Below are 25,037 nucleotides of genomic sequence, written 5' to 3'. Positions count from 1 at the left end.
TGATCAGCTACCAATATATTTTGGAATCCCTTTATTTTTGTACTTAAGAGCCAGTTCACTTTTTCTCCATGTTCAATACTTAACTTTGGTAACATCGTGCCACGTTCTTCTTCACCTGTTACTGAAGCATGAGTGTTTCCACCCTGCTTGGTACCAGTTGTTCTTTTAGTTTTCTTCCTGTGAGTATGTTTTATAGGACTCTTTTGTTTTTTCTCAACTTCACCACCTACATCCCACAACATTATCTTTCCATCATTCCCTCCAGTAAGCAGCAAATAGGATTCTGGCAGAAAGCAGACCTGGGATACCCCCAAAGTATGGCCCTTAAACCCCAGTTCCTGTTCACACTTGACTCCCATCACCCTAAAGATTCGAATCTTACCATCTTCTGCACCGCAACTAAAAATATTGCCACACGATGCCACAGACACAGAATGGGCTAGGGCAGGGTTTAAAAGCTGACCAGGGGATTGTGGGCTTTCCATTTCTTCCATTTCATCCTCCTGTAAATTTGTAATCCAGAGTGGACGGGCTTTCTGAAGGTTCCACAGCATCACCTTCAAATAAGAGGAAGTTACACAGTCAGAGTTTTAGCCATTTTGTTTAACTAACATGCTTATTTCGCTTCTAACAAAATCATCAAAGTAGTCTGAGAATAACTGGTAGGATACATTTCCAGCAACATTAAAAAAAAAGTTCAGATGGCACCACAACATGCCAGTGGGATGCTACCCTGCTGCCAAAAGTAGAATGCCAATAGGCAGTAAGGTAGAATTTAGAAAACAAGACCTTGAGTAACTTTCGATTAACAAACCAATTAAAGTGTAATTCAAATTCTTAAGCAGATGCCAGTTTCTTTAAGTCATTCTACCTTGAAGATTATAAGATTTACTAATTTTAATCTATGCTTGTTATAAGTAAAAATACCGACCAACTAAATAAACTGGAATACTACTGAAGTAAATTCTATCTGAAATGCTTTTTCCTCTCCTTTCCTTTCACATTACCCAAATTACTCATTCGAGGGGCTTAGCTCAAATTCTTATCCCTGTAGGAAAACTTCCCTAACTATTCCAGCTACCTTCTCTCTTTCTCATATTTAATTCTTACTCATACAATTTCTTGAGATTTACTTCATCTTTGCTAATGCCTAGCATAATGCCTGGAAAAGAGCAGAAATTCTAAACATCTCTGTTGATTAATTTGACATCCTGGTATTTTTGGCTTTTTGTTGTTCCTTACCATGATCTTGGGCTGACAAAACTGATTTAAATTAAATGCTAATTAAAATCTGTTTAAAACAAAACAATAAGTTTTGTAAATTGATTCTACTCTATAATCTAGTGATTTTCTTCCCATAGCTACCAATTTGAAAAGGAAAATATTCTTTGTACTTTCAGAGAGAATGGACAGCTTTATTTTGCCATCTAGTACTATCCCTAAATTATGACTCACAATTTAAAATGGACACTAGGATAAGCATGACCCTGCTTAGTCAAAAGTGCAGATCTGAATTGACAAGACTACTGTTGCTAATAATATTAAGGATTTGGTTTTCTAGTCAAGGTAACTTCCCTCAACTCAGCCTACTTTGAAAAGAAATTACATCTAATAACACATATTCTGCTTCTACTTAAGAAAATACAGAAAATCCTTTTGGATTGGATTTATAACACTATACAAATGGCCAGCAATCATTATATGGGTGAAGCTAAATTGTTAACAAAATGAAATACAGTAAAATTTTAAAAATCAGAAGATATAAACAAAAATGATGTTTCACTAAAACTAAATGTGGAAATAATCTCTATAAAAAACCTAAACACAAGGAAAATGGATATTCCAGAATCTACTAGCTTAACTGTATGGCAGGTATCCCTGAGTTCTTTATCCCACAGATCCCATAATGCCTGGATTATATTTTCTGTCCTAAGCACATCCAAACATGAACTACACGCAAAGCATTTTCATCAGCTTAAACATTTTTATATTTATTTAAATTATCTAAACGTGTTAATAGCCAGCTCAGATTCTACCAACCCAGGAATCATTTCCAAGTGTTGAAGATTTTCAGATTTTTCCTGCCTGAAAATTTCCTTTGTACTTCTTTATTTTTCCTAACTGCCAACGAGTCCAAGGTTTTGTAATTTCTCAACCACCTGATCAAGCAGCATCACCCTAAGCAAGAGAGCTAAGGTACTAAAGGAAAAGAATACTGAGGGAAACTGATTTAAAGGAAAAGAATACAAGAGTTTGGGGTTTAAAGTCCTATAAAACGTCAAAGGGAGAGACGTAGACAACTGGTAAACGTTCAGAAGTGAATGTAACCATGTCAAAGTGACCCTGCTAAAAGTTTCTCACCTATAGAAATATTTCTTTCCACATTAAAGGTTAATTTTCAAGGGAAAAAAAGCCTCCTTCACTATCTTGATCCTTAAGTGTTAGTACTGGAGACCTTTCAAACTCCAGAAAGAACAAACTTTCGAACCATTTATTTTCAGATGTGGAAATGAGGGGGAAAGAAAACCAAGGTGTATGCTGTGAAAATTCACGATGGTTTCAGATTTCCGAAGTCTTTACAAGAAGAAAGTATATTTGAGTGGTGGGTGCACATATATTTATTTAATGTTACTTTTTATACTTTACACATACATTATGAATATTATATTGTACCTATTTAATAAAAAACTAAGTAGTCTCAAGAATCTTAATAAATTACACTTCATTCTTTTTTTTAGGGGGGGAGTAATTAGGTTTATTTATCTATTCATTTATTTTATTTTTTAAATGGAGGTACTGGGGATTGAACCCAGGACCTCATGCATGCTAAGCAGGCACTCTACCACTGAGCTATACCCTCCCCCAAAATTTCATTCTTAAGGTCCCTGGCTCTTTCAGTAAGCTCTGCCTATTGAAACTTATCTAAATCAAAGGATATAATTTTTATAATTTCTGTAATAACAAAGATAGGTATGTTGAACATATCTATTATGTGTGGCAATAATTCGGTTCCTGCCTTGAGATAAAACACGTTTGTTCACAGAGAAACAACTCTCACAATTAATCTAATAAGAACCCCCACTATTATGCCTACATTCTTGGACTCCCTCATAGACTGGCTATTCTTTTCCTTTTAAATTGAAGTATACTTGATTTACAATGTTATATTAGTTTCTGGTGTACAGCAAAGTGATTCAGTTTTACATATTCTTTTTCAGATTCTTTTCCATTTTTCATTATAAGACTGAATATAATTCCCTACCTCTGCTATACAGTAGGACCTTGATGTTTACCTATTTTATATATAGTAGTTTGTATCTGCTAATTCTAAACTGCAAATTTATCCCTCCCTGCCCCCCTTACCCCTTTGGTAGCCGTAAGTTTGTTTTCTATGTCTGTGATTGACCAGCCATTCTTAAAGTTTAGTAAAATACCAGATATCTGGGTTTTAAGAGGTAAATTGGGAGAAATTATAGTTTCAACTTCAGTTAAGGAAGTAATTTCTTAAAAGCATGATTGTGCTGCCTTAACCATTGTTATATCACAATCCAATGCAGAAGTTAATCTACAGTGAACTTCTAGCAATTCTTGGCAGTCAAATCAAAAAGCAATTATCTAAGCCTTCTTTTCACAAAATATTTCCTATCCTGTTTTCTAGCAGCTGCCTGCCACTAAAGCTTCTCACTTAGAACTGAAGGCACAATGTTAAATCCTGGATGCCAACACCTTATTTAATTTGAAAAGTATAAGTCATTTTTGCACACCTAATTGTTTATTGCCATGCCTAGTAGTTAATTAATGAATTATTGAATGATTGAAAACTGGTATATCTTAAAGATGAAAGAATGAGTCAAAGAGACACTGCACAATCTGCCTACTTAAAACAGTATCTGATTGGTTGTGTAGGTCTTCCTGCACAAGCAAGTAAGCAGATTATCCCCACTAGGGTAGAAAATGTGGAGGTTTATAAAGGGCTTGGTCAAGACCTAGGAGTGGAAAAGGAATTTAGAGATCATGGGGTCGCTGTGCCCAGAGGGTGTAAAATGATTCTCAATAGGGACACTACAAAATTTTGGTAGGACAGTTCTTTATTGTTTAGGGACGGTCCCAGCACTGCAGGACATCCATTCATTCTTCCTACTAAATACCAGTAGCTTGGGGGAGAGGGGGTGGTAGTCATAGTGACAACAAGCAAAACCAGCTTCATCTATTTCTAAATTATCAGAAGGTGTGGAGAGTAGAGGATAGAGTGGTAAGATCATTGGCCAAGAAGATGGAAAGACAAAATCTTGACGCTATTAATAGTATCACAAGTCTTACAAGTATCACAAGAAATATACTATATATAGTTGAGATTGTAGATTAAATGCCTAGATCAGTGCTGGACACACACATCATTAATAAACAATGGTTCTTTTACTAGAAGTCACTTGTTCCCAAACTAAGAACTGTTTATATCACATTACTGATGACATTCTGTTTGAATATCTCTAGTGTCACAGAGAAAAAAATATAGGCTTTGAAGCCAGAGGGATTGAGGTTTGAATCCCAATCTAGACAGCTGTGGGGACCCTTAATTTGAATCTGTGTCTTCATTTCTAAAAAAGAAACAGTAACTCTCAGGGTGTGAGTAGAATGAAAACTAATACATATAAAGCAATGGCAAGCACTCAGTGCTCACCAAAGAGAAGCATGACTATTCTCACTCACTCCAGTGATTTTTAAAGTAAAAACAATAGATCCAGTCCCTCCAACTCTTTTTTTCTTTTAAAAAGAGTTTGTAGAGAGTGGATGATAAATTCTGCCTTCAGCAGTCTCCTCTTTAAACAGATGTTTTGAATAAAATATTCGAATTCTCAGGTTTTAGGAATGTCTTAAAGCATAGAAAAAGGAAGAATAAAAAATCAATGATTACTTTGTGAATAAAATCTGCTACACTTTGTTAAGTTAGTATTAAACATGCAGTTGAAGCAAAGCTTTTGGTTCATGAATATGTAAGATATGTTAGTAGAGAACAGAACATATAAAGATACATTTAGCATGATCAATAATTTGATTCTGTTAGCAAATCTCATTTAGAAATTACCCAAGTACTCTCTAAAGCATCACCTGCATATCCAGTCCACATGACACCAGGCTCTGAGGTCTTTGAGGCCGAAAAGCTACAGAGGAACAGATATTGGAATGTCTCTTCAGTGATCTGCTAACTTTCTTTTTTTCCAAGTCTAGGATTTTGATTGTTCCGGAGTCATCAGCAGAAGCCAGCAGGTTTTCAGTTTCATTCAATGAAAGACAATTGATTTCTTCTTCATTCACATGAAAATGGTCCAGGGATTCTTTGAGAGACCTGACATCCAGTATGCTAATGGTTTCTCCATGTGAGGCATAGAGCTTGGTGGGGCAGGAGGGAGAGAATAATACACTGGTAACATCATCAGCCCCTTGGAAGTGTGTGTGTCCTAATGGAGTCCCATCTTCACCCCAAACCATGAGATCTCCACACTCTGCTCCAGAAGCCACTAGCCCTTCTTGACTTGCATTCAGGCAGAGAATAGGAGAAGAATGTCCACCAGTCCACTTGACTGCCATAATGGCCCAGAAGACTCTGTTAAGAGGAGGGAAAAACCATAATCGCATGTTTTATATAAGAACTCCAGAAGAGACAAATTCAATAAGCAATATTTCAGTTAAATACTAAAAGATATCTAAGCCTGGTACTCTAGTCTTTGATGTGAGGCTCACATAAGAATAAACACTAAAAATATCTATTTTAAATTAAGCAAAATCCTTTTTCAGAAAGGACTGCACAATCATCAGGTTATATCTTTTATCTGAATAATGTTCTGAGAGAATGAGACCTGGAACTCTGGGTTTGGATAGCTCTACTACCTGTTAGCTGTGCAACTTCGGGCAAGTTACTGAATCTCTCTATGATTCACTTTTCTTCTCTATAAAATGGGAATAATAATAATAACATCCATTTCATAGGATCAGAGAGGATTAAATAACATATGTCAAGCACATATAATACTGCCTGGTACATAATGAGGGCTCAACAAATACTACCATCTTCACTTCTCTTATTTTTATTAGGCTGGTCAAAGTGGCATCTATACATACTACACCAATAGTCCTCAAAGTATGGTCTCTAGACAAGCAGCATCAGCATCAGTATCACCTAGGAACTTGTTAGAAATATAAATTGCTGGACCCCCACCCTAGACCCACTGAATCAGAAACTCCAGGGCTGGCACCCAGCAATGAGTTTTAACAAGCCCTCCAAGCGATTCTGATGTATGCAAGAATTTGAGAACCTGTACTACACCAATAATCATCTAGGGGAACTGGTTAAAAATGGAGACCTTTGGATCTTACCATCAGAGACTAATTCAGTACATGATTTAATTTTATTCTCAAAAGAATCCTTCTGATTGGCATTATTCTATTCTACAGATAATACAACTGAGTCTCAGAAATGCTAAATAATTTTCCCAAAGTCCTCTGGCCCTTAGGATTTGTCCTTGGATCCAATATAAAGGGATCCCAAACTTTTAAATAATGAAGATCTTTTCCTAACAATTCTACTTGACAACAGTTTTAATTTGTTAATATTCTTTGAAAGTACAGAAAATGACCAAAAGCTACTAATAATCCGTCACATTGCTTCTATAGGAATTCACATATTTTTAATCACATGATCACCTACTTGCACTTATCTAACAGGAGTACTTATATGCAAAATTTAGATTCTGATACACTAGGCATCCCATATGTATAAACTGGAATTGCCACATAATATTACTCTGCCTTAACTACACACTGGGCAAAGTGAAAAGAGGAAACTGGGTCAATTTATACAATTCTAAATGGTCAGACAAAAGGAAGCAAACAAATCTATCTGGATAAACTTAATTTCCCATTTCACAAGACAAGGGAGAATTTATCTAGTAAGAAACTACCATGGTTGCTTTGTTATTTTCAGATATGACACCTGAATTTAGCCCAATTGTACAGAGACAAGTTTTCTAATATTGTTTTGAAAATAATTTAAAGTAATCTGGCAATCTGTCTAAAGTTTCTATTCTCAGCACAAAGTTTATTTCCTCCCACTTTTAGCCACACACACACAAGCAAAATCACTAACTAGATTGCAAAAACCACTACTCTACTAGTAATCAGATGATCACAAAATCAGATACAGCAATTCTCATACAGACAACAAAATGGAAAAAAGACAAAAAGATTTATTTTCTAATTTCAGCAGAAGCACTCCATTAGTACACAGAGGAAACTAAACAGAGACTGAAGCAAGTAAGTTTTAAAGGAGAGATTTGGAGAGGAAATGACTCAAAGGGAGACAAAGACAGGGAACTCTGGTGGTTTGATTTTTGCTGACAAGTACTTAAATCATAGTTAAATAATTTTCTACCATAACAAAGACTTTTGCCAAACCCAGATAAACCAAGGAAAAAGGACACGGCACAACTTAAAATGAAAGGTATTATTCAGGCTTAGGAACTGTCATACGTGGTGACTATGGACTTGTATGATAAAGACAACATCCTATTTTAAAAAATGAAATTTGAATTAATCATTGAAAAGGACATTTAGGATACAAACAAGTTTTACTTAACTTTGTTATGAATCTTGAGTATTGATCACTTATTTCCTAAATTACAGTTTTAATTTTTCTATAATGAATCAACTTTAAAGTCTGAAGTCAGACCTCTACAGCTTTAGGATTCTGTGTCCTTATAGGTCTTGGATCCCTGTTGTAACACTAGGTTTTCTCTAAGACAAGAATGAGACGGAGTTTCTAGTATTTCTATTTCTCTGTCACAGATCTACCTACAGGGGACCTAAGTAAATGTTAACTGGAAGACAAAAGTTTTAGTAGGTTTTCCTCCTAATATAACTCTTTTCCAGAGACAATTAACTCAATTTAAAAGATCTATTTAGTTAAACCTCACTGAAAATTATGAGAAGTTAGACAATAAATGAAATTTTGTACTTAAAGAGACTATTATAGACAACAATACAGTTCCTGTAAATTTTTCCTTAATGGAACCGGTAGTAACTCTCAGACTTTCTCTCACAAGTCCAAGGTCAGCTCTACCTTCAAACTATATGCAGCAGAGTAAAGAACAATTTCTACACCACATGGATAATATTCACTGATCACTTAGCTAGTCAGAAAAACAAAAACAGACCTATCATGATAAATGCTAGCAAAAAGAATTGGGAAAACCCCAGAAATGTATACATTCTGAGGCTTTTAATTTTATCATGCAGAGTACTGAGCAGGGATTCAACCAGAGCTACCACCCTCCCCCCCAAACACTTGCTTAGTTTATAAAATTACAATTATTTGTTATTATTTGAAACACAAAGACCACCATCAAAAAGTGGTGAATAATCAGACTGCTGTGGTAGGAGGTAATGGGAAAAAATTAACTAAATATGGGTTAAATCAAAACAATCTTTCAGAAATGAGTTGGCAAACAACCATTTCTTGTTTTTCTTTTATTGGGGCTGAAAAGCCTACCTGGAAATAGCTAAGTGCCACTATCATCACATTTAGGTACCAAGTCAACAAGCTTTTCTTCTTATAGGTAGATGCCTAAAGGGTGAAGCATGGCAATTAATCATATCCCATTGTGAATTACTTTAATTATGTAATAGATTCCTTCCTTCTAAATAATTAGATCATGGAGGTGGGGGGAGGTGGCATACTTTAAGAGCATTTTTAGAAAGAGTGGAGTGCAAAGATAGAAGTTCTAAACAGCCAGAGGGCAGAAAGCAGGTATTGAACGTGGGGGAGGGGGCATAGTAAGGAGGGTGATGAGCAGGCAAGATTTCTATAAAGAAAAGGAGGTAGTGATAAAGGAAGTCTTTTCCTGCTTTGAAATTCTATGTGGGCCACTTGGGGGGTACTTTGCCACAAAGTCACCTCACTGACTGGAATAGGTTAGCCAGAATTATTTCATCAGATCCTTCAAAGGCTCTACCTCACTTACACACATGGCAGACAGGTAAAGTCCAATGTCTTTAATAACTGAATGCTCTCTAACACTCTTTGACACTCTGCTTCTGTCATAATTCCACGTATCCACTTGTGCCTTTAAAGTTTTTCATTAAGTTTAGTTCATTAAGTTTAGAGTCTAGATTGACCGACTCGACTTATCCTTGAAGATTTATTTATTTATCATGAGAAAAAAAATATGGAACGCTTCACGAATTTGCATGTCATCCTTGCGCAGAGGCCATGCTAATCTGTGTATCGTTCCAATTTTAGTGTATGTGCTGCCAAAGCAGGCACAACTTATCCTTGAAGATTTAAAAGAAACTGTAGTGACTTTCCAGCCAAAACTTGGACCTTCCTTAGATGTCCTACGGTTGAAGGCTGAAAAATGAATAAATAAAATTCCCTAGCCTGAGGTTACACCATTATTTAAATTATATGAGAGATAGTCACTATCACTATACGTATAGGTCAACTTTTCTTCGTATGTTTGGGTTTTCCGAAGTTGGTCTTGATGCGGAGAAGTTAAATAGCAACCAAAATGATTGAAAGGCTGTGGCATTGACACTAGTAAGAATGAAAAGAATGGGGGTTACTAAGTTCGGAGGAAAAAACATCTGGGAAGAAGGAGCTGGCAGGTAATAACCAAACACCATCTATCAGAGAGTAGAGATGGCGGGCGCTGTTTTTTTGGGGGGGGGGTTGTGTTTTTTTCTCCCCCGGAGAACAGGAAATGGATTATACACAGCAGGGAACTTTCGTAAAAATGTCTTACAACATAATGTCAAGACAGTGGAACTGACTACTAAGGGCATCTGTGAACCCTGTTATTATAATTATTTCATAGAGTTGTTTGAGTTATATAAACTTCCCCACAAAGGATCGCAGTAGAGTGGCTGCCTCACACGATGCTTACTATTTTCTCTTAGCAAGCATTCTTTAAAGCTTGTCAGAAAACTTTCTGGCCACCTAGGAAAACGTAGTAAAATGACCACATAATGCTGAAATGCTTTCTCTTCCACGAAACCTTCTATAATTATAGCTCCACGTCATTCTCCCGATTGGAATGTCTAATTAATTTTTTTAAAATAACACTACTTAAATTCGCCTACTAATCGGTGGGTTAGTAGGAAAGATTAGGAAAGGCCACACTTCCTCAAAGAGAATGTAGCACTTAATAAACTCTTAAACGGCACTTTAAGGTTATCCAAACATTTGGGGGCGGGGATGTTCAAATGTAGCGATCTCACTTTCCGTATACATTCAAGAACACACGTTCTGATAAGCACTGGTACTGTACTAATACTAAGGGAGCACAAGAGGGCCTGACCAGTAAAACATGACCTCCGCTGCTGAAGTAAAGAGAATCCAACTCAAACCGAAGGTGGCCGAGCTAGGAACTGGCTATAAGGAGAGGAAAGTTTCATGCGTTAGGTTGGGAGGTGAAGCAGGGACCCGACTGACTCTGGGAAACCCTACAGGAACAGGGGTCCAGAAAAGAGGAAAAGGTACCGAACTATACCAACGAGCCCACCGGCGCCAGCCTCATACCTGCGCTTCCCGCTTCCCTCCTAGGCGCCTAGTGATGACCTCACCCGTGGGCGCCCAATCCCATCTAGCGTAAAGCAAGAGGCGCCTCGGCCAAACAGTCACATCCGGGGACGAAAGGAACGGCGCGCGAGCTGGGCGTGCGCCCTTGCTTCGTGCCCTTAACCCGTATGGCGGAGCCACCGGCGCGCCGCGGGGAGGCCTTGCGAGTCGGGCGGTTCCAGCGCTCGTGCTGAGCCGCGAGGGAGGGGCGGGGGACGCCCGTGCGGCCGGTGCGTCTGCCCTCAGTGAGGCGGGGCGCGCGGCGGACGCCCCAGGGCAGGGGCGGGAGTGGTGGAGGGGCCGGGCGGTTGGCTGTGAAAGGGGCGGTGAGCGAGCTGCTCAGGTCTCAAGGCGAGGCTTGGCCTCCCAAGCAGAGACGGGGGGAAGCGGCGGCGGCGGCGGCGGCCCTCGGGCCGGCTGGTGAGGCGATGGCGGCGCCGGCCCCGGGGGCTGGGGCAGCCTCGGGCAGCGCTGGCTTTAGCGGCGGCGGCGGCGCGGGCGCCGGCTCGGGCGCCGGGGCCGGGGGGATCGGGGGCCGGCTTCCCAGCCGGGTGCTAGAGTTGGTGTTCTCCTACCTGGAGCTATCCGAGCTGCGGAGCTGCGCCCTGGTGTGCAAGCACTGGTACCGCTGCCTGCACGGCGATGAGAACAGCGAGGTGTGGCGGAGCCTGTGCGCCCGCAGCCTGGCAGAGGAGGCTCTGCGCACGGACATTCTCTGCAACCTGCCCAGCTACAAGGCCAAGGTGAGGGAGCCCCGCGCCACGCCGCTGACCCCAGTCCCGCTTCTCCGCGCTGTTTTCAGTGCTTCTCAGCTAAGCTTCTGAGTCAGAAGTCTCGCCTCACCATCCCGCCTGTCCACCGCTCCAGTCAATACCTTAACTCAACTCCCCCTACCATAAAGATCTCTCTGGATTGAAGTTCTGCTCCTTAACCCACCCTACTTTCGTGATACAGTTTTTAAAGCATCGGATGGTTTCCCCTACCTGGTTTCCATCACTCAGTTCTACTTTCCAAAGTCTTTGCCCTTAAAAACAGACCACCCCCATTGTTGTACCTTTCAATACTCTAATCCTATTTTTCTTCCTGCCCTTTATTAGATCATTTCGACTGCCTTAATATCGGCTTAGTTTTCTAAGATCTTTGCTTTCACTTCACCTTTTCCAAGCTCTGATTTATAACCCTTTTTTCTTTGTTTTCGTCCAGGTATTCTTTAATTCCCTCTGCTATGTTACAGGCTTATAAATGAGTGTGGTCCAAAGCATCCTAACTTTCAAGATACAGGTTTTAATAGAACATCCTCCCGTTGGCACCAGTTAACCGTCATGATACTGCCATGTTCCACTATTATTGGCTACTTCCTTGCCAACTTTTTCATAGTTTCACGTTGATGGTGTGTGTCTCTTTTCTGTTCTGTTTGTCATCTAACATGCTAATTTCATTTTTGCTGTCTTTTCTTTCCTGCGAGATTCTTGTGCTTAGTCTTGCTTTTATATACAAATAAAAATGTCAGGTAGCAAGTCATGGTAGAACTGAGAGGATACTTCAAGCAGTATAAACAAAAGCACCTAAACTTGGGTTCAGTTGGATGGAAACAGCTATTCAGTATAGCAGTCACCAACAGCCAATATGAGAGAGGATAAAGTCTGACCTAGAATGCTGGTAAACAAAAATACATTAATAACTAAAAAGGGAAAACATCCCTTTTAAATGCTAGCCTGCCAGTGGGGCCAGAGTGAGGAGTAAATTTTTTTCCACGTGAAATAGATGTAAAATTTATTCTTCTGTAATAGAACATGTTTTAGTTTAATAAGATAAGGAGTATTGCTCTTAAATATGTTAACTGTCAAATTGTTTTTCTATTAAGTGAAATAACATGTTAATTCACGAGGGCAATATTTATACATGATAGATGCTCAATGGATTCTAGTAATTCATAAAGTAGAGTGCAGAAGATTGCAGTTTTGTGCTAGTGTGGCTGATAAACATGTAGGTTTCATAAGTTTTATTTAGTTTTTTGTTTTCCATAATGTTTATTGCTTTTACTTATTTTTAATTAAGACATTTTTGTAATTGGTCTATAATAGATATGTTCACATGATACAAGATTCATGTAATAATATGTAATAGATAATCTGTTTATGTGAGTCAACATTCAAGCAAAGCAAAGTGATATAAAGAAAAATGCCTTCCTGTCATCCTTGTGCCCCCACTACCCAGGCTAGAGGCAACCTGTTTCACTTACTTCTTTTGTATCCTCCCAGATATTTTAGGTTTCTTAAGTTTTTAATAGTATGCCTTTGTATTACATGCACTGTAGGTATTATAGACTTGTACTATCACATATACTTTCAGATGTTGCAGGACTTTTCTTGAATATCTTGAAGATGAAAGATTAATTCAAAAGGAGTCAGATAGCCTAGTAGGGAAGTCCTCAGTCTAATAGAGGAGAAAAAAAGGTATAGAAATAACTAGTGGTTATTACTTAAAAATGGTAGAAATTATTCATAACTGTTACAGATATTAAAAAATATAATGATAGAAGTTAAGTGAAAGAGATTTACAAGTTGAGTGGAGGATTGGAGGAGGTTTGAAGTTGAGATTGTATTTGAGCTGAATTTTAAAGATAAGGAGAATCTGAACATTTTACTAAGAGGAAATACCATGAACAAAAGCAGGACAATGGAAAGCAGAGGGCTTGTACAGCATATATTTATATTTTAAAAAATATGAATACTAGGCACTATGCTGAGTTTAGATGCAATGATGAATAAAAACAGATACAAACTCTTATGAATGCCTTGCCATATGAAGCTTACCGTCTAGTGGGGGGAAGTGGGTATTAATCAAATAATCACATAGTTGTAAAATTGTGTTTGTGTTAAGTACTATGAAGGGTAGATACATGGTGCTCTTAATGTCAATGATGAAGAATTTGACCTAAATAGGGAAGTCAGGGAAGGCTTTCTCTGAGGAACTAATGCATGAACCTGAAGGATAAGGATAAATAGGCCAGAGTATGAAAGAAGAGCCTTCCAGGAGGGATGAGTATGAGGGACAGAAAATAATCAGTGTGGCTGGAGTGTAGAGAGCAAAGGTGAGGCCAGTTTGAGATAAGATGAAGAGGCAGACTGAGGCCAAACAAAACGAAGCCATTTTAAATTATAAACAAGAGGGGGTTAGAAGTGGGGGATTGGTGTTAAGACATTTTTCCATTTTTAAAAGGTTATTTCTAACTTCACAATTGAGCACAGGTTGGAGGGGTACCTTAGAAATATGAGTAGTATGAAGTATATAGTAGAAGAGATGGGCAGAAATTTAGGAGAGATTTAGGAAATAAAATCAACAGGACTTTGCAATAGATTTGAAATAGGCATGAGGAAGAGGGAGGTGCTAAGGATGATTCTTAGGTATCTGGCTTACATAATATAAGGATCACCTGGGCTAGATTTTGGAGGAATAACAATGAGTTCAGTTTTGGTAGTGTAGGATTTACAGTGCTTTTGAAACATCCAAGAGATTTCAGCTAGGCATCTGTTACATTTTGGAGCTTAGAGGAGACACTAAAGATATAAAATAGTCTGGTTAGATTGGGAAGTATGATTGTAAAGGTAAGCTGAAATGATATATCGTGGAGGTCCTTGACATACAGCCTTCAGTGTATAGTTTGGGCTTTGTTTTACAGTTGTAAACCACAGAGATTTGAACAAAGGAGTGACAAATTAAGAGCTGTGCTTTAGAAAAACTAGGCCGTAAGATGAATTTGAAAAGGCAGGAGTTGGTGCCTATACCAGAGGTACTTAACACCCAAACAAGTATATAGAGCAGAGAAGGGATTGGCTGGGAGACAAACTGCAAGAAAACAAGTGCACATAGGTAGACAGCTGGCTGGGTGAGTGGTTTGAGGAAGAAGGAAGAGTCAAACAGGATTTCCAGGGAGCCTGGGTAACTGAGAAAACGATGAGAACAGGCTTAGGATAGCTTAAAACTGGAAAGTATTTGGAGTTGTCAATGTAACTAGGATTTGTCTTTTTAAAGGTTCATATTTTACATATTATCAAGTAACATCAATTATTCTAGTCATACTTGGCATCTCACTATAATTCTCTAAATTTCAGACTTACATCCTAAACTAGATCTTAAAGCTGTTTGCTCTAATAATGCAAAATCCAGGTTGTATATGAAACTGTGCAGCAAAAACTATAGATTGTTTTTATTTGTTTATGCATTTATTTTTCCATTTTATCTGATTTTTTTCAGTATCCATCTCTAAAAAGATAAGGACACTTAATCACAATACCATTATTACATCTCATGTGTAAAGACATAAATAATAATTCCTTAATATAAAAAGCATAGTGTTCAATTTTCCAGTTGTCTCATAAATGTCAAATGTTGTATCTTTAATTTTCAATTTATTTAAGCAAGATCTATATAAGATTCCCATGACAAACAGTTGATATATCTCTTAAGGCTATTTTAGTCTTCAGATATACCCTCCATCTCTTTCACCTCCCACTGCTGCGACTTACTTGTGGAAGAAACCGAGTTGTTTACCCAGTAGAGGTTCCCTCAGTCTAGATTTGCTGATTTCATTCCCATGGTGTTGCTTAACATGCTCTCTGTTATTTCCTATAGAGGTTTGATCAATTTAGGTTAAGTTAGATTTTTTTGCGAGATATTTTTAACTAGAGTCTAGTGGATGGGGTGTGTAACAATTAAATGTTGCATAGTGCAAACCATGGTGGGTGGGAATTCAGGAGACAGGAATCAGGCAGGGATTCCTGATTAAGACTAACTTCACTGAGGTGGTAAGACTAGAGCTGGTCTTAAAGGATATGTGGGAGGAGGAAGGCAGATATGATGCCACACACAAGGAGGACAATATGAAATTAGAAAGGGAAATAGGAGGAATCAGATCTGAAGGCTTTGAAGGCCAGGCAGAAGAATTTACAGTTGATATGGTAGTCAGTACGAAACTATCAAAGGTGATTGAACTAGGATGAGGTGTAATAAAGGTGCTAATATAGAAATTAAACTAGGTTATTTACCCTGTAGAAATTCCCTCAGTCTGGGTTTTTCATATTTCATTCCCATGGTGTTGCTTAACATGCTCTTCTGTCCTCTGTTGGATTTGATCAATATAGGTTAGATTAAATTTTTTTCAAGATATTTCTTACTAGAATCAGGTGGTTGTGGTGTGTATAGCACTTTTAGGAGCTTAAAAGTATGTTATAATAAGAACAGAAAGGAAAAAATGTAGGTATACTTGAGTTTACTTCATCCTTACGAAAACAAGGGATACCTGAACCAAGGAAGTTTTTCGGTTGTTTTTTAATCTGTGCTCTGGAGTGCAGCAATGAACACTGGATGTGGGGGCTGGATACTTGACTTCTCTTTGGGGCTCTTGTATTAACTAGCTGTTTACTTCTATGTCTATGTGCTTATCCCCGAGTTGAACTAGGTGAACTTTAAAATCTTTCCTAAGGTTGAAATTCTGTGATTCTGGAGTTGATTTATTTGGTTAACTAAAGCAGTAGGTCCCAGTCTTTAGCTGCTTCTGGGTAGTTTGAATAAAGAGGGGATTTTCTAAAAAACATACAAACCAAAAACTTTAAGTTATTAAAAATGAGAAATTGTTATTACTTGTACAAAGTAGCAATTTTCATACTGTCTTTATTTTAGAGGCTTAAAAAACTGGTAATTACTGAAATTCAGCTAACATGTCCTGTCAGTGGTAGCTGCTGTTAATGACTATCTCTGCATAAATTTTAGTGGTTGAATTTAGATGCTATCTAGGGGATTATTTGATTTAGTAAAATGAGAGTGGTGATGTCTCAGTGTATGAGTAATGCCTAGCAAAGAGGCTGAGGATTTAAGATAGTTTGTGGTTATTAAAAGTTTTCATCAACTTAAGAGCTGGTATGACTAAGTTCTCTATTTTACTTAAAATACAGTTGTTTTTGGTGACAGCATTGCCAACATGAAAACTGTGCATATCTTAACTTTTTTATGTAAAAATATCAAATATAAACAAGAGTAAAGGAAACAATTTAATGAACCTCCCTATACCCATTACCAAGCTTTACCAATGATTAATTATTGGAAAATCTAGTTTCATGTTTATGCCACCCACTTTCCCACTCCATTTCTGAATATTTCAGAGCAATTTCCAGATACCATTGTCACCCATAAACATTTCAGTATTATCTCTAAAATACATATTCGTGTGTATATCTTTTGATGTTTTAAGAAGTCTATCTGGAGAGATTATACTATTGTTTAGAATTTTTGTCAATAATGAAACAATTGGCAGTTTTATTTTTAATGTATAATTTATTATGTTAGTATCCCATCCTGAAACGTGAGCCATTTTTTGGAAATGCTTATTGTCTTACTTAAAGTATATAACTTTATTGTTGAAAAACATGTAGCCTAAAGTTTGGGTACTTTTTAATGTTTAAAAAAATCAAATTTCTGTTTTTTTGGTCTGTTTTTCATCTTTTCAGATACGTGCTTTCCAACATGCCTTCAGCACTAATGACTGCTCGAGGAATGTCTACATTAAGAAGAATGGCTTTACTTTACATCGAAACCCCATCGCTCAAAGCACTGATGGTGCAAGGACCAAGATTGGTTTCAGTGAGGGCCGCCATGCTTGGGAAGTGTGGTGGGAGGGCCCTCTGGGCACTGTGGCAGTGATTGGAATTGCCACAAAACGGGCCCCCATGCAATGCCAAGGTTATGTGGCACTGCTGGGCAGTGATGACCAGAGCTGGGGCTGGAATCTGGTGGACAATAATCTACTACATAATGGAGAAGTCAATGGCAGTTTTCCACAGTGCAACAATGCACCAAAATATCAGGTGAGAAACTGGGTATTTTCTGGGAAGTGAGCCTTTGTTAAATCATGCCTTAATTTGTTTTAAATTTACAAAATTTTACGTAGCAGCATTGTTTGTCTTTTTGGTAACTTTTAAATAAATAATGTGATTGGGCTTTTTTGGATCCTCTGATAATAATCTTTTAGTATCTCAGTATTTGTTTCTTAATACATACTCAATTTGAGCAGTCATCTTAACTCTAAATCGGGTTGGCTAACTTTTTCTCTACAGGGCCAGATAGTAAATATTTTAGACTTTGTGGTCCATACTGTTTCTCACAACTACTCAACTCCGTTGTTATAACACAAAAGCAGCCATATATTATGTAAATGAGTGAACATAGACCTGTATAAACCTTAAATATAAACCTTATTTATAGACCTTAAGCCAGATTAGGCCCAGGAGCCATAGTTTGCCAACTTACGCTCTGGATTGTCATCTTTCTTATACTGTGGCATATCTAAATCTACTTCTAGATACCTCACCCCCACAAATGCACTTGTGTGCATGTACATACACATTCACTCTCTGCTACTCATTAATCTGTGGATTGGATTCAAAGCCACTGGAGGTGTTAGTGATTTCTATAAGGACAGGCGAGTTCAGGCAAACTACTGCATTTTAAAATTCTTTTCATCTTCGCCTTAAGCCATACTCACTTGATTCTAGGGTTAAAATTATAGTTCTTATTTGTAAAAGCTACATGATTACCATAGATTAAGCAGAATCTAAAACACAATAACCTGGTAAGAAATTGGAAATTTTAAGAAATTATAGATCGCACATTTCAGAGGAACATGTGGTTTGAAAGCTCTAGCCTTGGTTATGACCTCAAGTCAGGCATAATAAAGTAGAAGAACTAAAAATATATCCCATTTCCTGAGGTATAAAAGCCTGAAAGTGTTTTCTTTCAGAGAATCCTTTCCTTACTGTCCTTTCAGGCTCTGCAAATACCCTAAGGAGCAGGTGTCTGGACTTAAGAATCACTGAAGATAAAATCCTATGACTAGCCTTGTAATGATTTTGTGGTGAAAATCCTTTATTCTTTGTTTTTTAGAGAACATACTGTATGATTTCAGTCCTTTTAAATTTACTGACATATGTTTTATATCCAGCATATGGTTTACCTTGATGAGTGTCCCACGTGTCTTTGAATGTATATTCTGTTGTTGGATAGAATAAACTATAAAGGGCAACTAGGTCAACTTGGTTGGTAGTCTTCAAGTCTTCTATATGATTTCTGTATTTTCTTTATACCTGTTCTATCATTTACCAAGAGGAGTATTGAAATCTTCAATAATAATTGCTAATTTATCTATCTCTTCTTTCAGTTCTGTCTGTTTTTGCTTCATGTGTTTTGGAACTCTGTAATTAGGTGTATATACATTTGTAATTGTTATGTCTGCCTATCTGGTTAACTCTTTTATCGTTATGAAATGACCTTCTTTGACTAGTAATATTCCTTGTCTTTGCATCTATTTTGTCTGATATCAATATAGCCAATCCAACTTTCTTATGATTACTATTTCAAAGTATCTCTTTTCCCTCATCCTTTTACTTTTAATTTATCTTTGTATTTAAATTGAGTCTCCCAGATGGCATATAATTAGATCTTGCTTTTTATCTAACCCAGTCTTAAAATCTTTGCCTTTTGATTTGAGTCTTTAGTCCATTTATATTTAATGTAATTGTTGGACAAGGACATTGTCCTTATCTCTGTGGGACATTGTCCTTGTCTCTGTGTCTCTGAAGCTGTGCTCTTTCTTCTCTCTGCTTTTTGAATTTGTTAATTTCTGTTACTCTGTCTTCAAGTTCATAGATTTTTTTTTCTTCTTGTCACTTCAACTCTGCTATTGAGCCAGGCTAATGAGTTTTGGTTACTGTGCCCCTCAACTCTAAAATTTTCATTTGGCTCTTTTTTATAGTTTCCATTTCTCTGTTGAGGTCTCTGTTTGTTCATTTATTAGTACTATATTTTTCTTTAATTCTTTATATATATTTTATAATAACTGCTTTGAAATCTTTGCCAAATCCAACATCTAGGGCCCACTTGGAGTCTGTTTCTACTGCTTTTTTCCCCATGAGTATCAGTTGCACTTACTTGTTTCTTTTCATACCCAGTAATTTTTTAATTGAAAATTGGACATGTGGATAATATATGGTAGTAACTTTGGAATGTTTTGTTCTTTTAGAAGCTGCTTTGTTTTTCTGAAGATGGTAGTTTTTCATGTTCTAGTAAGCAGTTAACTTGTCTGGACTGGAACGGTAAACTGTCTCCCCCCACAGTATGCACAGCTAATGTCTTTGTTCAGTTTTTTTGGCTTCTAGCTGCTGCTTTTTCTGCCTGCTTCCCTAGGGGTTTCCCCTGTGCCTGTGTAAATACAGTGGTCACACAAGGATTTGGGCAGAGTTTATTCTCAGACTTGGTAACTTACCCTCTTTGTGGTTTTGTTGCTTCTGGAGTTCCTCCTCTTAAGTTTCCAGTTTCTCTGCTGTCTCTGTATTTTGTCCTCTGACCTAAAGCTGTAAGACTTTGCCTTTCTGCTCTCTGTGCTGTGTGTATGTCTGCTGTGTCCTAGTCAAAGGTGAAGCAAACTTGCAAATTTCACCTGGAATGGTTCTATTGTCTAATGTTTATATTCTGTAAAATAGGGATAGCTCCTAGGATTGATGAGAAAATTAAATGAGATAATACAAGTCACTAAACAAATACCAGAATATTAGCTTTTTATGTCTAATTTCTGTTGTCCATGTTTTGTTGGTAATAGGAGTGATGATGATGATTTGGAGGTTCTTAGGTCCATAGAATGGGGTTAATCTGTGAGTTGGGTGGAGAGAGGGAAAAAGTAGATGTTGGTAGTTAGTTCTGATAGGAAATACAATGAAGGAAAGTAATGATAGCAGCAGGGGGTATCATTATTGGGAAGTATGAAATTATGATTTTGTTATTACAAAGTTAGGACTTCCTGCCTCCAAGTATATAGATGCAACAATCTCTAGTATATACAAAGTATAAGGATAAAACACTCTATATCTTTGCTTATTTTTCCAAATGGAAGAACTGGATAATTGTGTTTCTTAAGTTTAGTTTAACAATCAATGCTGCTGTTTTTATAACAAACAGGTGTTTCAGAGTAGTGGACCACAAAGTGCTTGTTTAATAAGCATATTCTGCATCTTTAAAATCTATAGTCAGACTTGGCTATTCATGATTATATAAGTTCCACATTATTTGTAGAACTGCTTTGTAAACTTTAAAGGCTATGTAAATTTTATTATAGTAATTTTTTTATTGTTGTAAAATATACACAACAATATTTATTATTTTAACTATTTATAAATGTATAATTCAGTGGCATCAAATAAATTCACAATGTTGTGTAATCATCACCATTGTATATACCAAAAGTTTTTCATCATTCCCAGCATAAACTCTGTGCCCACTGAACAATAACTGTACATTTCTCCCTACCCCCAGCCTCTGGTAACTGCTATTCAATTTTCTGTCTATATTCCAGGTGCTTGATGTAAGTGGAATCATATAATAATTGTATTTTTGTGTCTGGCTTATTTCTTCTAGCATAATGTTTTCAGGGACCATTCATGTGGTAGCACATATTGAAATTTCATTTCTTTTTAAGGTTGAATAACATTCCATTGTATATATGTACTGTAGTAATGTGAGAAAATTTAGGTAGCCTTTTTTGGTAAAATATAACAAGTTTTAGATTTTGGTGGTAAATTTCTTAAGAAAAGCCTTTAAAGAGTAAATAAAATCTGGGAACTGTTTTGGAGGAATATTTACATTTTTAGTATTAAATATGGATCCCACACAAGTCTTAAGTTGAAAAAAAAAATACCAAACATATGTGGTGAAATTGACGTATGTTCTTTTTCTAGGTGTTTCTCCCTGACCAAAAAACTTTTGGTTTTTCTATATAACTTTTGAGATTTATACTCTTTTTTAAATTTATTTGTTTATTATTATTTTTTGGTGGAGGTGCTAGGGATTGAACGCAGGACCTCATGCATGCTAACATGCACTGTACTGCTTGAACTATACCCTCCACCCCAAGATATATGTTCTTAATAATATTTTCAGCTTATTGATTTCTTCTAGCTATGCCTTTGGTGAGTTTTCTTCTAACCTTCTTTTGATGTCTGTTTGCAGATAGGAGAAAGAATTCGAGTCATCTTGGACATGGAAGATAAGACTTTAGCTTTTGAACGTGGATATGAGTTCCTGGGGGTTGCCTTTAGAGGACTTCCAAAGGTCTGCTTATATCCAGCAGTTTCTGCTGTATATGGCAACACAGAAGTGACTTTGGTTTACCTTGGAAAACCTTTAGATGGATGACAGTGGCTTTCTTGGGATGAAAGAGTGGAGGAGATACCTGCTTATGGAAAGTAGAATCATGAAGTGACAGTGTCATACATGCATGCCCAAGAAACATCCTGAAAAACACATGATATTGTTAACTGGAGAAGCAACTCTAAGCAGAGATTATCTTAGTGTTTCCTCTTTCTACTGGGCCAGAAAAATCCTCAGGGTTGCAGTTGGTTGAGTGGGCAGTTGACATATGCATGTTGTAACAGATTTTGTCTCTAAGTTATTGCAATGTGTTAATTCCAACTTTTAAGGCGAGAGCTTAGAGATTGTGAGAGCTTAGAAAAGGGATAAGATAAGGAAAATAGCAAGAGTTTTAAGTAGTGTGTTTGTGAAGAAAGACTGATCCTATTTTACAACTGCCTGTTTTTTCTCCAGACCCTTTTTTCCAACCAGCTTGACTATTAGAAAAGTATGAAACTGGTTGGATTTTATTTAATATTTTTAATATATTGAGAAGCATGGTCTGCCTGGACTGCACTTCTCTAACAGTGAGATATAAAATTGTGCAGCTATTTTAAAAGTTGTATATTACTATTGTGTGTAAAAAAAAACTGTAAAAAAAAGTATAGGACAAAGGAGTTGCTTTGTTCTAGTTCAATTTCTTAAAAACCACTACATGGTACAAAAATTAGAATAACATTTAGGGACAGTTTGGTAACTACAAAGAAGAGAATTTTAAGAAGAGATGTGTTGTATTGGCTCATTTTGTATTATATTTGGCTTACAGTTTCCATGGCTATTACAGTCTGGTTTATTTTTTTAACCATCAAAATTATTGTAAAGATCACTCAGTCTCCTGGCTAAGATTGAGGGAAGGCAAATCTATTTGTAATCATACATATATCAGTAATAATAATAATAATATGCATCTTGTAGTATCTGGTTTTATTTTTTGACCTTCTGAAAAAGGGTGTCATAAGAACACAGAACATTGCCATTTGTTCTTATAGCTGTCAAATATGAAAGCTGTTAGTCACATACCTTAAGAAAATAATTGATCAATGGTTCTTTTATTTTGTAACTTTATAATTCTGTGGATATTATAATTTTATTAATTTCATATTGTTTACATCATGCAACAATCTAAGCCTCAAACTCTTCATTGGGGTTATCAAGAAAATGTTTACTCACCCATGTGAAACAGTGCCAACCTGAACCCAGCTTAAGAATGTTCTTAATCTTATTATAGATAATTGCCCCCATGGGACTTGAAATAAAACACCTTATGCTGGCAACTTCAGGTTGGCAATATTTTGAAGGTTTCATTGTAGAAGAGTTTAACGTTAATTCCTTTTCAGAATTTTTGACTATACACCTGATTTCACTAATACTATTTCAAATTAATAATTCAATATACATGAGCTGAGGTTTTCTTTTGTTAGAAAGGAAACAAACATCTTTCTGTATGAAAGTATAGATTGTATGGTTTCAGATACATCTTTGTGGTAAGAATTGACTAAGGCAAGTGGAATCTTTGTACTTTTTAGGTTTTGCTGTATGCATATTTTGTCTTGAATCTAATAAAATTAGGGACAGCAAGCAGCTGGCTGGGATTCTTGGGTAGCTCCCTGAGAGTTAATATTATCAATACTCCTACGAAGCAAGGGATTTCAGTCATGAACAAAGATTTTATTTTTGTCACCTGAAGTGTTTACAAGTATTTGTTGTAGATTTGGTATGTTGCTTAAAGGTGAAGTCTGTTAAAGATCCTTTTTGATATTGACATCAAGAAGAAACCTAGAAACCATATTTAATACTACAGAGTAAAGTTATATGTTTAATGTATTAGAGAATATAGCTGCTACAGAATTTTTTTTTTTTGATGTAGAACAACTTGATCTGGCAAAGTTTAAAATTTAATTAAAGAAGAGATCTGGCTCAGGATAAAGATTCAACTAGTTAGAACTGTAAGGTCTTTTAAGTACTTGTTTCTTTTTCAGACTGTGATATGGCCAATTCCAAGAGCTTTTGCTGAGAGTTTAGTTTATATCTTCTGTTTTATCTTAGTAAACATTCATTTGCAACAAACTTTTGAAGGTGCTGAATGGAAAACAGAAACACATGGTTATTGCATATTGAACCTAGAATCAAATAATTGCCTAAATGTTTAACAACAAGCCATTCTTATCTCAAAGGTTTAAATTTTCTAATATCCCATTTGCAAGTTTTATGAAATGGAGGTTCATGTTTTGCATGAGTATCAGGGGAATAAAGAGCCTTCATTTATAACTGGTCAATTATCTTGTTCCTGGAGACCAATAGCAGCTGTACAGAATACTAAGACAAACTGTTACAGTGTTTGAGGAAATGGAATCTCTTTTTCATTGGTGCTGAAACAGCATTTAGGTGGAAGACTGTTGCATCTGAAGATTGAATATAAATCATCTAAACCAATGGTTCTCAACCTTAGCTGTGCTTTGGAGTCATATATGTTTTGAAAAATATTGATGCTTGGGTCCCCTACACTAAGATTCTGATGTTTATCTGGGATATAACATGGCCATGAGGATTTTTTAAAAACTTAAGTGATTTCAACATGCTGCCAAGATTGAGAACCACTCATCTAAATTTAGCCTAAGTATTCTCATCTGAAAAAAAAAAAATGCCCTTGTTCCCTCCCTTTACTACCTCACAAGGATATTGAGGGTAAAGAAGAAAATAATGGGAAAGTGCTCGTGCTATGGACAAAAAGTGCTATTGAAAGGCAAAGTTGTATTTGTTGTATTTCAACTGAAACTATGATCAGGAAAAATGTGTGATTGAATTTGCTTTGTTGACTTGGAAAACCAGGGACACTCTTTGGTTCTTAACTTTAGTGAAGCATGCAGATGGGTAAGAAAACATTACTATTACTCTTATTCATACTATGGTCTTCTGTCAAACTTGATAGGCTGGTTGAATTACCTGGTTTTACATAGGAAAGAAGAAATATTAAGGCTTAAAGTCTGTAATGGTCAATGGCTCACAATTCATTAAAACTTTTCATACAAAGAATTCTGTGTTTAATATATATCATTTCTTAGTTGTCATTATTTTTTCATTACCTGACTCTTGAATGTTAAACCATTTATTTCATCTTCTTCATTCTTATTCCTCTAAGTCTAGATAAAGATTTGTTAAGGTACCTAAAGCAAGTAGGTGTTGCTCAGTTGAA

General features: G+C 36.6%; 2 protein-coding genes and 1 non-coding gene across 4 annotated transcripts in view; 1 reads left to right on the top strand and 2 right to left on the bottom strand.

Annotated features, from left to right (window-relative positions):
* WDR53 (WD repeat domain 53) overlaps positions 1–10,652 on the bottom strand; it is a 38,659-nt gene extending 28,007 nt beyond the window's left edge. The window contains exons 1-3 of one of the 2 annotated variants that reach the window (XM_006200923.3): positions 10,574–10,652; positions 5,110–5,605; positions 383–557 (exon numbers count right to left, since the gene is read on the bottom strand). In XM_006200923.3, the coding sequence (XP_006200985.2) occupies positions 383–557; positions 5,110–5,589 (655 nt within the window). In that variant the 5' untranslated portion in view covers positions 5,590–5,605; positions 10,574–10,652. Of the gene's footprint in view, positions 1–382; positions 558–5,109; positions 5,606–8,545; positions 8,623–10,573 lie in introns of those variants that run through there. The other variant, XM_072963318.1, reaches the window with a different exon arrangement.
* On the bottom strand, positions 9,216–9,319 carry LOC116282922 (U6 spliceosomal RNA). Its single transcript, XR_004192464.1, has one exon. It is a non-coding gene; the product is annotated as a U6 spliceosomal RNA (small nuclear RNA).
* A 244-nt stretch (positions 10,653–10,896) lies between the features above and the next one.
* On the top strand, positions 10,897–24,877 carry FBXO45 (F-box protein 45). Its single transcript, XM_006200924.4, has 3 exons — positions 10,897–11,355; positions 17,119–17,475; positions 21,665–24,877. The coding sequence occupies exons 1-3, from the start codon at positions 11,041–11,043 to the stop codon at positions 21,848–21,850; spliced, it is 858 nt and encodes a 285-aa protein (XP_006200986.1). The 5' UTR covers positions 10,897–11,040; the 3' UTR covers positions 21,851–24,877.
* The last annotated feature ends 160 nt before the right edge of the window (positions 24,878–25,037 follow it).

Source organism: Vicugna pacos, chromosome 1 (genome assembly GCF_048564905.1).
Source record: "Vicugna pacos chromosome 1, VicPac4, whole genome shotgun sequence".
Classification (NCBI taxonomy): Eukaryota; Metazoa; Chordata; class Mammalia; order Artiodactyla; family Camelidae; genus Vicugna; species Vicugna pacos.
The sequence above is the reverse complement of the archived record's forward strand: the minus strand, read 5'-3'. Positions and strand labels throughout refer to the sequence as shown.